Source organism: Haliotis rufescens, unplaced genomic scaffold (assembly GCF_023055435.1).
Source record: "Haliotis rufescens isolate VD_foot unplaced genomic scaffold, xgHalRufe1.0.p SCAF_5, whole genome shotgun sequence".
In the NCBI taxonomy this organism is placed as follows: Eukaryota; Metazoa; Mollusca; class Gastropoda; order Lepetellida; family Haliotidae; genus Haliotis; species Haliotis rufescens.
This window is the reverse complement of record NW_025964223.1, coordinates 4,436,271-4,449,292: the sequence shown is the minus strand read 5'-3', so window position 1 is coordinate 4,449,292 and position 13,022 is coordinate 4,436,271. Positions and strand designations below refer to the sequence as shown.

The 13,022-nt window shown below is 38.9% G+C and overlaps 1 protein-coding gene across 1 annotated transcript in view; it reads right to left on the bottom strand.

The window, feature by feature from the left end:
- Nucleotides 1-1,109: 1,109 nt before the first annotated feature.
- LOC124133565 (ribosomal protein S6 kinase alpha-1-like) overlaps nt 1,110-13,022 on the bottom strand; it is a 63,413-nt gene continuing 51,500 nt past the window's right edge. The window contains exon 21 of the mRNA XM_046498003.2: nt 1,110-12,043. Coding sequence (XP_046353959.1) covers nt 11,918-12,043 — 126 coding nt within the window. The 3' untranslated portion in view covers nt 1,110-11,917. The remainder of the gene's footprint in view (nt 12,044-13,022) is intronic.

Here is a 13,022-nt window from a genome sequence, read left to right as displayed (position 1 = left end):
ACGCAGGTTTTGTTCAACAACGTCATGTCGGGTTTATTTTGCCAGAAAAGAAATAATCGAATGGACAGTGCATATTTTCTCTTTTATGGCATGTGCCTTTCATAGATCTAAAGCTTTATGTCAAGCAAACATTATCTTATTTTCCATACTCAGTAGTGGGGAAATGTACCCAGACACATGCAAACAAATAACTTGAAGCTTTAGCTGTTGTTTAGCAAATATTGCAGCTGTATGACGGCAGCCTGTAAATAATCGAGTCTGGACTAGACAAACCAGTGATCGATATTATGAACAACGATCCCCGCTGTCACACAATTAACCAAGTCACCAAGCCGGACCAGCTGATCTATTTTGGCATCTTACACCCAGCAGTTTGCGGGAACCTATTCTAACCCTGAATCCAAAACTGGCTGCGTTGATGTATTTGTTGTTTAACCGTAAAATTCTGCAATATTCCAGTCGTATGACAACAGCATGTAGATAATGGAGTCAGGACCAGATAACTCAGTGATTGAAACATTTGCACTGATCCACACAATTGGGATACAATGACATTCAACCAATCCCCAAAGGTCCATTTCCATAATGAACAAGGCAAAAAGTGAGCAGGGTTCACTAATAACCTGACTTCCACCCCAACATGAGTTCAAAACATGAAAAATGTAATATTTCTCTGAAAATGAACTCATCGAAATCAAATTTTGCACTGTACCTCTCCTCTTTGTATAGAAACTGTACCCCCAATCCAAAAAAAGAATCCATGAGGTAGTTTTCAAGTTATAGGTCGCACACAAATGGGGGTATAATTATCCCAACATGACATGCAATCAGTAAGAGGCGACTAACGGGATCAGGTGGTCAGGCTCGCTGACTTGGTTGACTCATGTCATCAATCCCAATGTCAATCACTGGATTGTCTGATCCAGACTCGATTATTTACAGACCGACGTCATCTAGCTGGAATATTGCCGAGTGCGGCGTTAAACAACAAATAAAAACATGCAATCAACCAAATCACAGACTGATCACCAGATCTGTGTGTTGCTGTGGAATCCACATGGCGCAAAAAATGAATGAAACCATGAATAAAGTATAACAAACACATAAGGTTAAATATACAAGAATATTTATTTCTTGTCTTTAATACATGAAGATGTATCAGACAGTTTTTCATAATGGAAACCATACAGTCCTAAGAAGGGAAGAAGCACCAATCTAGTCATTCTTCAAGAAACATGGCTTACACTTGTTGAGCACTAGGACTGAAGCACTATGTAGAGAAGCTAATTGTCGACCAAAGGTGGGATCAAAAGGCACACCACACACTGAGTGATGTTTACATTGGTGCTACAGGCTTAGACCTTTCGTGTTCCTTTCATAACTCAATGAAGTAGAAATCTGAGTTTGAGTTTGACACAGTCTTTGTCTTGGCAAATCAACACAACTTGAACGAAAGAAAAGTAATGTGTTATTGTTTTCAATGCCGCACTCAGCAATATTGCAGCTATACGACAGTGGCATTAAATAACCGAGTCTGGATCAGACAATCCAGTGATTGATATCATGAACATCAAACCATGTTGTTGGTGTACGATGTCACTGAATCTGACCATGAGATACATTTTGTCACTTTACGACAAGCATAGGTTGCTCATTCAAAATGATGATGCCTGTTATCTGTGTTGCTGTGGTGGGAAAATCTCATTTTTTTTAGGCAAGAGGTTTTCCCCATTAAATGTCATCATATATGTACCTGAAAATCTGGCCAACAAATCTTTGCTTTGAGCAAAACACCATATGCATATCCAAATGTATTGTTAAGCACTCTAAACCATCAAGATTTCCATTTTTCCAGCAGCACCAACTTAAACATCTCCCAGATAGTGAGAGGCTCTGTGCAAGTCTGGAAGGAAATACACAGCAGAGATTATGCAGGAACAGATGTATGTACATATCTGGCACAAATCAATACATATTGCATATAGAGGTAAGAGCAGTTATCAAAGGTAATATTCTGTTATCCTTAGAAAATAATTTATATATATATATAACTGTATTTAGATGATGCAATCTGATACATCATACCTACAGATGTAACAATAATTAAATTCCAACTGGATCTCTAGGTTGAATATACTCTATAAAACTATTACACAACTACCAGTAGTGAAACTGAACCACTATTTTGTATAGAGAACCACATTGTGTATCTAAAGTAGCCATATTTTGTATTAAACCACAGAATCAACTAAGTGTTGTTGAAACAAGTCCTAGAGAAATGCTAATTTTCTTATTCAATGTGACCTTACATGCCTGAACATTGGTTCCTAATAGTTGGCCAAGAGCATGTTGATCTACATTTATTTTATGTTCACAACTTTGTTTTGTTTATGGTGAGTGAGTGAGTGAGTGAGTGAGTGAGTGAGTGAGTGAGTTTGGTATTACGCCGCTTTTAGCAATATTCCAGCAATATCACGGCAGGGGACACCAGAAATGGGCTTCACACATTGTACCCATGTCGGGAATCGAACCCGGGTCTTCGGCGTGACGAGCAAACGCTTTAACCACTAGGCTACCCGACTGCCCCCATTTTGTTTATGTGCAACGTAGACTACACTTCAGACATTCCAGAAATATTGAAAATGTCAACTTTATGAAATTTGCATACAGATGTTTGGATGGTTTCAAAACAAAATAAATGATAAGTCCACACATTTGTAAAGTTATTTAACATTCTGCATAATCATGACAACTATTCCTTAGTCAATTTGAACAATGGAGAAGGAAGTCCAATATTACGAGCCTTAGAGTCACAACAAACACCATACAAGTACATCAAATTCCCCTGTGGTCCAGCCACAGATTTGCATATTCAGTTGGTGTACACCATTCTTAGAAGCTATCCACAACTACATGGTCACTCAACACAGAACTGCTACATAGCTGAAAAAAGGCCACATCGCTTGCAAAATGTGCACGATCTTCTAGGACAATACTGACAGAATAATCTACAGCATAGCTGACCTACAGTCAGTCAAAATAAATGCAAGTAAAAATCTTACATATATTGAAAATTGGGCAGTAGAAGCATTGATGTACGAGTCCTTGTGACCAATCAACTATGACCTTTTTACTCATGGCTTAGGCTATTACCATGGCACTTGTTTGCTTTACCCTAAAGCAAGGAAACAGAAACTCAACACAAATAAAACAAGTGTAAACTTAAATAATTTCATAATTGTACCAAATAGTTATGGTCCCTAAAAAATAAGACATTGATACAGAAAATAAGACAAGAGCCAGCCATATGAAGATACTAATAGCTTAAAAGCCACAAATTGCTTATCAGCCTATACGGCTGCCTATCTAATTGTATAAAAACGTATGCTGCAGAAAACCTTTTTCTTTCTCCCAAAACAGCAAGAACTCTGATGTAGAATGTTCTTTACTGATGCAAATAAAAATGCCTGAGAACCAAGAATATGTTCAGTTGACTAACACGGACATCCCTGCATCATGAGTCAAAATGGAATAACAGCAAATGTGATGTAGTAGCTTCCAGTTTAATTATGTTGGACTGACAATGGTAAAATCAGTCAATATTTCTTTTCAGCAAGATCATATTCCCAAGTAGAATGCCCTTCAATAAGTGTGTCCCTTGTACAGATATGTGGTATTCCCACGGACTTCAGTATTCTGGGAAGGTAGGAGTTTGAGTTATAACTTTTGTCAACCTTACTGGTCCAGACAAGCAAACACATATCTTGAACATGTTCTGTAATCCCAATAACAAATTCAAGCAATGATGATAAGCCAATCAATGTACATCTATAAGATAGATTTGATAATGTGCTTGGTCCATCTCTACAATCTACTGCATATCACCATGTTCATTCCTGTTAAATGTGTGAAGAATATTTTCAAAATCTGGGATCAAATCAAACACACATCTAATCAATTTCACATAAACCAACAAATGTCTTTGAGCATGAAAACAGGATTTCAACACCCATGACCAAGTCTCAGCGCACTGACATGTCAGGGCTAACAACTGTAGGTGAAATGTTTCAGGAGAAAAAGGAGAACGTATTAAGAGACATGTCTTTCAGCCTTTTCACAATACAATACTTTCAAAACAGTTACTGGATGGTCCAAAGTAGAACAAAAAGGGTGAACATAAATTGAACCCTGTTTCTTCTGATAACAATCCACAGGTACCAACTTGACAATCATTTGGCTAAACACATTAAGACAATCAAACATTGTTTCTGGTAATCAGTATATCCTCTTGGAGAACAATGACTACCACACACACACAGATTACCTCACTGCTGGGCTGCAAACATCCTTGATTAACCAGGGAACTGCATCTCCATCATGATAAATATTCTGTACTCATATGCTATCACTATGCTATGCTACTAATATGCCTTGTTCCAAGTTGGATTTAAATAGCACAAGGTTAAAAATAGCAGTCAAACCAAATTACTCTCACAAGCGGGAGAAATTCTGTGCTAAGAAAAAGGGGAAATAGGGGTGGGGACATCACTTGCAAAATGGTGGCGAATTAGTCCAGGGTATTTATCATAATGGAATGGAGACAGAGTGCCCTGGGTAATCGAGGATGGGTTGCAAGTAAAATACTTTGATCCATACATCTTGATATCCCTATTACTTTCTGTGCTCACCACAATACACACTTGAAAAACAATTATTATAAATACTAACAAATAGTCATTGGACTGCCTAAATTCATTGGAAATGTACAAAACAGGTTAACGATGAACAAGCAAACTCTCCTTGCTCAAGTTTTACTTTGGCCAGTAAAGGATTATGCAACACTCAGCACATGCCATTATGAGCAAGACTGAACCGACCTACATTAAATAGGAAGACTTGATGTACCAAGTCTCTGTCACGTTTTAGTAAATGCGCACTTTAAACATTGTTTAACACAAGATATTGTCAATATAAATGAAGTCGTATGATATGGAAACCAGGTTGCATCTAGAGATATCCATCACCTACATTGCTGAACAAACTTGTTTGAAACCGTTAAGAATCTTATGAGTACCTCAGAATAAAAAATGGTGGATAAAGAAATTGGTGCCTATAGTTTTAAAGTTTGAAGTGTTTCTATTTGGCTTTTTTTTTTTTTAAATAATTAAAAAAAAGTAATTTCCAAATAAAAATCACCAGTAATGTTCTTAAAGTAAACTGGATGGAGATTTGGTGAATACTGTTTTATTTAATGTCTCCATATCTCAATTACTTGAGGTGATTGTGTGGCCAGCAACCTACATCCACCACCAACCATCAACCTGATTGCAAGAGGACAATCATGATAAATATCTTCCTCTGAAACTTGAACAGCCAACAATGGCAAGAGAAGATAAAGCCGGACAAGAAATGAGATCACCTGATTAAAACTCTGAATCAGTGGGTGGATGCAATATGAACTGTACAACATACACGACCATTAAACACCTGCCAGCTAAACGGGGCACTCAGATCAAACAGAACATTGGTAACAATGGTAATGAATAGTAAGTTTTTGCCATGATTGTACAAGAAGTGAGTTTGTTTTTTAGCGCTGTTTTGAACAGTGTTTCGGTAGAATCAGTGTCATGTCAGCTTGTTATTGGAGGAAAGCCTGATGTGATGCAGGTCATGCATGTTTATCAGTTAGGTGATACCCACGAGCAGGGTGCTGACAAACAGAATCGGGGTGAACCAGGATTCAAACCCACAATGATGGGGATGCTATTCTGCACAGCAATTTGCAGGACCTCAGATGACTGGGTCATCCGTGCCCCCAAATAGGAGAATGAAATTTGGCAGAAGTTTGTACATTATTTGTAACAGCATACAAATACACACACACCAAAAACATGGACTTTGTCATTCATGGGAAGAGCTTTAAAAGGAAAGAGGCATTTCCATGTTAAATAGATCAAACCATTGCACACACGAAGTTGGGCAGATTAAACTACTGTTTTGGAAAATAGAAAATCATGATAAAGTATAAGCCATTTCATACAAAACATCAGCCTTAAAGCTAAGCAAATACTTATAATACTGTCAACATCGATTCAATCTCTTTTAATAAGGTTTGAGGACAGATATTTAGGCCAGTTGTGGATAAATACCCTCTTGCATTCATGTGGCAAAACCAGAACTAACAAAACCACATACCAAACTGCACAGCACTGTAAAAGCCAGCATGTTGCCATTTCTGATTAGCAGAAACCTAACTTGTTTTCATCTAAGTGTAACTAAGGAAGCATTAAGTTTTCATCAACATCATCATTATTCAAAACCTTCACATCACCCACCTGCCTCCAAATTAGTTTCAGCATCCTAAAACTAACAGCAAATCCAAGGCAAAACGAAACATCAATATACATGTAACAGAATGGGGCATTAATAAACACAACATTAACACAAAACACAAAGAAAACAGGATAACAATAAAATTTTGTCTTCTTAGACAATAATCCTTATCACACTGATAACTGTTTTAAAAAATCTGAGTAATTATCAATAATGTATATACATAAGGTAAACACAATTATGGGTAGATAAAGCACTATTGTAATGGTAGGCGATTCACGTATCCTTCTCGCAGACAAAACGACAACCTCATTTGACTACATCACATTGCCTCACACACTATTCAGCAATTGTCATTATAGTCATAGCAACAGATTAAACTTCACAATGAAGCCATGAATTCCACTTATCGCTTACTTCCGAAAAAGTAAAGGTAAAGAGAGCAGAGTGAATGGTGTGTAACAAGTCGGAGATAATAATGTTATGTAAGGCCATTTTTGTTATTTGTTGGACCACTAATTTACCAAAAATACAAAAATTTAGTTTTTTCCCCAACAAGACACACACGAAAACCATTTGTGGTCACTCAGTAGCTTAATAAAATCATCAATATCAATACTACAATACCCAATTTTACATTCACTTTTCACCAAATTGATAATTCATTATTTATGCAGTGCACAATAAATCAGGAGTTCTGTCCCTTGTCTTTGATCAAAGGTTTTTGTGGAAATTACCTCCCTTGGCCTTTCGAGATTGCCAACATTTAATGCACATGAGTTCGAAAATTGGAGGTACTTCGGTGAGGTATATGTAAATGCTTTTTCCTCTCTCCAATTTCTGACTTTGGTAGAAACATCTGATCAATAAATAAAACAATGTCCTAATGATGGCATGTGTGAAAGTGTGCGCCTGACAACCTAGCCGTCGTGTGTGGAACAACCCATGACGTAATGGTTCTAAGGCAGACACAGAATTGGTCGTCCTACAGACAAATCACACCCAGCCACCATTGTGACCATAAAATCCCCATTTTTAACATCTCTCATGATCAGTGGATGTGCCTCAAGAATCTGATTCACATGAACTACAATTAAATGCCTTTATAGCAAAGAAAAAACATTCTACGTGTATCCCAACCAATCAAGCAAATACGTTCGTCAGACAGCATTGGGAGTGGTAACAACATCATATTTCAGCCAATAAAAATTATTGTTTGAGCAAAGCCATGTATTTGTATTACAATTGTAATATCTAAACATGGAAAAGGACAACTACTCTAAATTCATCTTGTGTTCATAACGTGGAAAAAAAATCAAATCTTGAAAGCTCAATGCTAGCTGCAGATATGTTCAATAAAATAGCTAGACAGACATACAACAGATAAAAAAAAGTTGGTCTGGATTGTGCAAATATATTCAGGTTTTTCTTGGTGACAATAGTTTGCAGGTCACAAACTATAGGGAACTTCTTCCGAACCATGCTTTTCACCCAACACATAGAAAGTGATGTTGAACTAGGAAATGTTGGACAAGTAAATCTGAATGAAAAACGACAGAGCTGAAGAACAAAGAGTTCCTCACTTTTTAATAGTCGACAGGACACCAGGAAGAGGAATGGTCCAGGTGGCCTCAGACAGGCCATGTGATGGCCACAGCAACACATTTGTCAATAAGAAAAAGCAACGGCTGAAAAGTACAAACAATTGCTTCTCTCATGTTTATACTATTGATGACAGAAGGTCTAATTTGCAGGATTGTCACATTTTGGTTTAAGTCTGAAAGCCGAGATGAATTGATTCAATGGGGGTGAATGTCGCTGATATATGCTGGTGTCACAGAACAAAGGCTGCAGTCTCAGCCCAAATGTATGTCATCACTATTTGCACCAGAGTAGAACTACCAAATGGCGTCTCACATCTCTCAACATGTGTCTGCTGTTTTCTTGATAAATCTTCACAGATCTGGTCAAGGTACTGAAGAGGAAGGTGCACATCTGACACAGCCATACCAGTTTAAAGTAACTCACCAGTATTCGCTCTGTGAAACATACTTTCTAAATTTTAGGGTTATGACTTCTATTCTTAACCTTTACGAACTTTAGTCTTAACTATGCTGCATGTGGATGTTTCTCATACAGAGCTTTAAACATTATTCCAGCAATAACGTGGCAGGGAATACCAGAAATGCATTACACATTGTACCCATGTGGAGAATCAAACCCAAGATTCGTCTGACAAGCAAACACACAAGGCTACCCACTAGGGCTGGGACGGGTAACTCGGGTACTCGGGTCGGATGGGTACTGAGGACCCGGGTACCCACAGGACTACCCGGACCCGTGGTTGGTCATGTGATATATTGTTTAATGACAAAAATGATCTTGCTATATGTTACACTACAAGTCACTCATGTTCGCATTTTTCTGAATAAAGATAAAACTTCAGTCAACGTCAGTGTACGCATGAGCAGATCGATTAATACGTGTATCTAAATACAATTTGTCCAGGGCTACAGTAAAACTATGACCAATCGGACATTTTGTACCTTTATCTTGAGACTAACAGTGGGTACCCGGTTAGGGTCGGGTAATAGGTGGGTGGGTACCCGGGTAGTGAATTTGGACGCGTCCCAGCCCTACTACCCACAGCCCATTTCTTATACTGCATTCCATGTCTGATGTACGAGGGCAATCATAGAAATGGAAATTTGTCTCAGCAATTACATCTGGCCACATTGTCCCCAAACCATGTCTTCTGTGTTGTCCTTTGCCAGTAACAGCACATACAGTAAAGGGATGGGAAATTGAATCCATGTGGCTTCCATTGGAATCAGCCTATAAGATAATTCTATCCAGCTAGTTCTTTTGTATAAGAATTCTTGTAGGTACATATTGAAAACTCTCTTCCATGTTATTATTACCCCGTTAATTGTAAAGCGTCCAACACAATTACAATGAACACAGACATACAAGCACATGACTTAATATCATAGACATTCAAATGTAGTCTCAAGGCAATATTCCTAGTCTGGAGGAGAATGTGTTTGACAAAAGAGCTAAATGGAGACAATGATGAAACAATGGTCTTATGGGAATGACTGTAGCTCTTAACAGAATCCATATCTTCAACTCCCAACTACACTCGAAGGTATTTTCAGTAAGCAGCAATGTGTGCAACCAATGAACAATCTACACTGCCACGACTTGCTCTAGCATCTATAGGCATATGACCAGATCTAAGATAAAGTTATAGGAAGTATATGGTAGATAAGAAATTATTTGATTTTATTCATATATGCAGATGGTTACATAGTTTTGTTAACAACATATGCTTATGAATGTACAGCCTATGTACAAGTCTGATAATGACATACAGTTCATGGAAATGTGAAGCTAGGTATATTGTAGGGTAATAATGACACACGTCATGTCTATGCAATAAAAACAAAGTTCATTATCAGCAACATGTTTTCGTGCACGCTTCATCTGATTGGTGCCCTTGTTTATATAAATGGATTATGCATTTGTGGGCTTGTGAGTTTGATTAGTATTTTCATCACAGTTTGAAGAAAAATGCCTGCCATTTGGCAGCTGATGATATTGACACAAACCTGTTCCTAGGAGGTCTTACGGTTCATGCAATTCTACGTCAAATTAGGCTAAGAAAATGAAAACAATTGGTTCTCGTGCAGTCAGTCTAAATACGAGTGGGGCACTGGTGTTAGATTTATTATGTTCACATCAACAGCCTATAACGTCAACCCAAAAAGACAAAATGGGATAGTTTTTGTCAGCATATTTTATCTCAATATGTCTTGTGACATGTATCTATCCGTCAAAATTATACAGATAATAGTTCTTATTTTCATCGATTGTTACCATCCTTGGGGTTGCAGAAAGTTTTTGAAAGCAGCAAACGGATTGCAACCACTTGAACAAAATTCAATGTCAGGATGTTGAATGGAATATGTACACCAAGTTTTGGCTTCATCAGTGAAGTGGCAACATGAAAACATATTTACAGAGGAGTGGGTGATGCCCAATGAAGAACGGCCATGAACACTGCCCACCAGGAACCTCAGTTAAGTAGAACTAATAAGAGACGGCCATTGGTCCATTCCAATGTTTGATAGGATGTTACCCTGGGTATTGGTATAGTAAATAGAACTAAATCCTAATACTTGAATGTTTTCATGACTGGAGAATGCCTGAGAACCAACATTTCTTTTTCAGCCTTAAAACACCTCTGATGTAACAAGCATGGGTATACCATGGTTACATTGTCAACATCATGATAAGTCTGATATGTAAAATTAACTACATTTCTTTCACCTTTCATCAAACACAAGATTTTAATGTTGAGCTGACATACTGTTATCCATGTAGACTGGAGCTCTGCTTACCGACACATATGTCCTAGGGGATCAATAGCTTCCACAGTGTACAGAGCCCCGTCTCACAGGAGGAGCACAGTGTTACAACCACCTTCTCAAGACTACCCACCAGCTCAGCTGTGGAATCCAGCCCTGTCTCACAGGAGCCCCATGTTACAAACACCTTCTTAAGATTACTCACAAGCTCATCAGAGCCCTGTCTCACGGAGCCCCATGTACCAGTTCATCTGTGGAACGAGCCCTGTCTCACGGAGCCCCATGTACCAGTTCATCTGTGGAACAGAGCCCTGTCTCACGGAGCCCCATGTTACAACTACCTTCTCAAGACTTCTCACAAGCTCATCTGTGGAATCCAGCCCTGTCTCACAGGAAGAGCCCCATGTCACAAACACCTACCCAAGACTACCCACCAGCTCATCTGTGGAACAGAGCCCTGTTTCACAGGGGTCCCATGTTACAACTACCTTCTCAAGACTACCCAGCAGCTCATCTCTGAACACAGCTCTACGGAACGCTAACTTGTTTCACACGCTTTTCTTAGTGTGTATTAGTAGATTCTTTTTTAACTTTGGTGTTTCCTCCTTCCTCTGATGATTGGTGAGATGACAAACTTGGTCAGTTCAGACACGAATCTCTACTCTAGTCAGCAGAGTTCTTCATCACAGTTTCAGGTTGTCACAGTTGATGCCATGACAGGTCAACTTGCTCCTGTCACTCACAAAACTCTTACATAGCTCAGAACACATCTAACATGGATAGGGTCAAATGGCATTAGCACACATCGGAGAAAATACTTCTCCCATTATGGAGATACTGGCTTCATTCAGTTAGTTCTCAGGAATACATCATCTAACAACATCTGAAAATAAATACTTCAAAGCACTCATATATATATTAGTTCTGTAAAGAAGTCTGAATGGAAGAATTTGTCAAGGGAGAGAACTGTGACCTTTTCAGGCAGCCAATCAGAGTGGGCAGGGCTTTGTCTGTATATCAAACAACAGCCAGCGTAACTCAAACCGAATGACCAAAGTCAAGTAGTTGTCCAATTGTATTTGACCAATGTAACTCCATGCCTACTGCCCACTGCCTGCTCCAGCTGGTTGGCTGGCCTGCCTGCTTCTCCTCCTGACTACGTTGTATAGTGACTTATACTGATGAAAGTGCTCCATGGTGAGGGTTTATGGAGGTTATACCGCTGTTGAACTCTTGGGTTTGTTCTTTCCCCTACGCTGAGCCAAGCGGGAGGCACCTACTGGTTCTAGCACAGGTTTGGGGGCATTGCTCAATGCTTTGAATGTGGCTGCCACTGCTCCCTGAAAAGGCAAACCATAACTGTTACATTCCAGCTTTATGACGGTCTTTATGTCAACCCAATAACTGACATTGTGAGAAATGATCCATGAACAATGGAACCTAATCGATCAAGTCACCGAACCTGACACCTGATCCATCTAGTCGCCTCTTACAAACAAGTAACTGGGGACCAATCCCAATCCAGAATCTCCATAGGGACCAGAGTGGCTTTGACAAAAATATAATTATCATCACAAGCAAACTGTAAACGTCTTTCAAACATTTCTCCTGCCACAATGAAACTGTATACAGACTGTCAGGTGTGGACACTATTGGTCATATGCAAATGGTCCAGAGCTCTATTCAGACTTGTGGTTTATGCAAAATATCTAGATTTCTGAATAAAACTGATACAGTCAAGTCCTGTATTCCGACATGGCTGGTTACATATGAATATATCGGATTAACGAGTATGTCGGATAAACGAAATTAAGTAGCACCAACATTCGTCGGTCATAGTTTGCGAAAGGTTCTTCTGACATGACCTATAATGGGATGCCTCGGCGATAGCAAGAACTTGTATCTGATTTTAAAGAATTGAGGTAATCTAAGCATGTGGTTAATGCTGTTTTCTTTACTTAAAGCATTAATTGTTTATTGTTAAGCAAAGTTTATCTCTGCAGCTTTGTAATATGCAGCTACCAGCCAACTCGCCTTGCATCAAAACACAGGCTGTGTACTCGCGGGCAGATGACCATGAAGTACGCCGATCAGTGTGTCGGATTAACGAGACTGATGAATGAGTGATTTTGGTAATTCGTTGCAAATTAGGTGTGTCGGAGTCGGAGTGCGAGACTGTCGGATTAATGGGTCTAAATAGCACTGATTTAATCGGTTCCCATCATTAGTGTGGGATAAAGCCGTTCATCGGATTAACGAGTGTTGGATTAACGAGACTTGACTGTACCTAGTTTCACCTGTCTCGGACTAACAGACTTG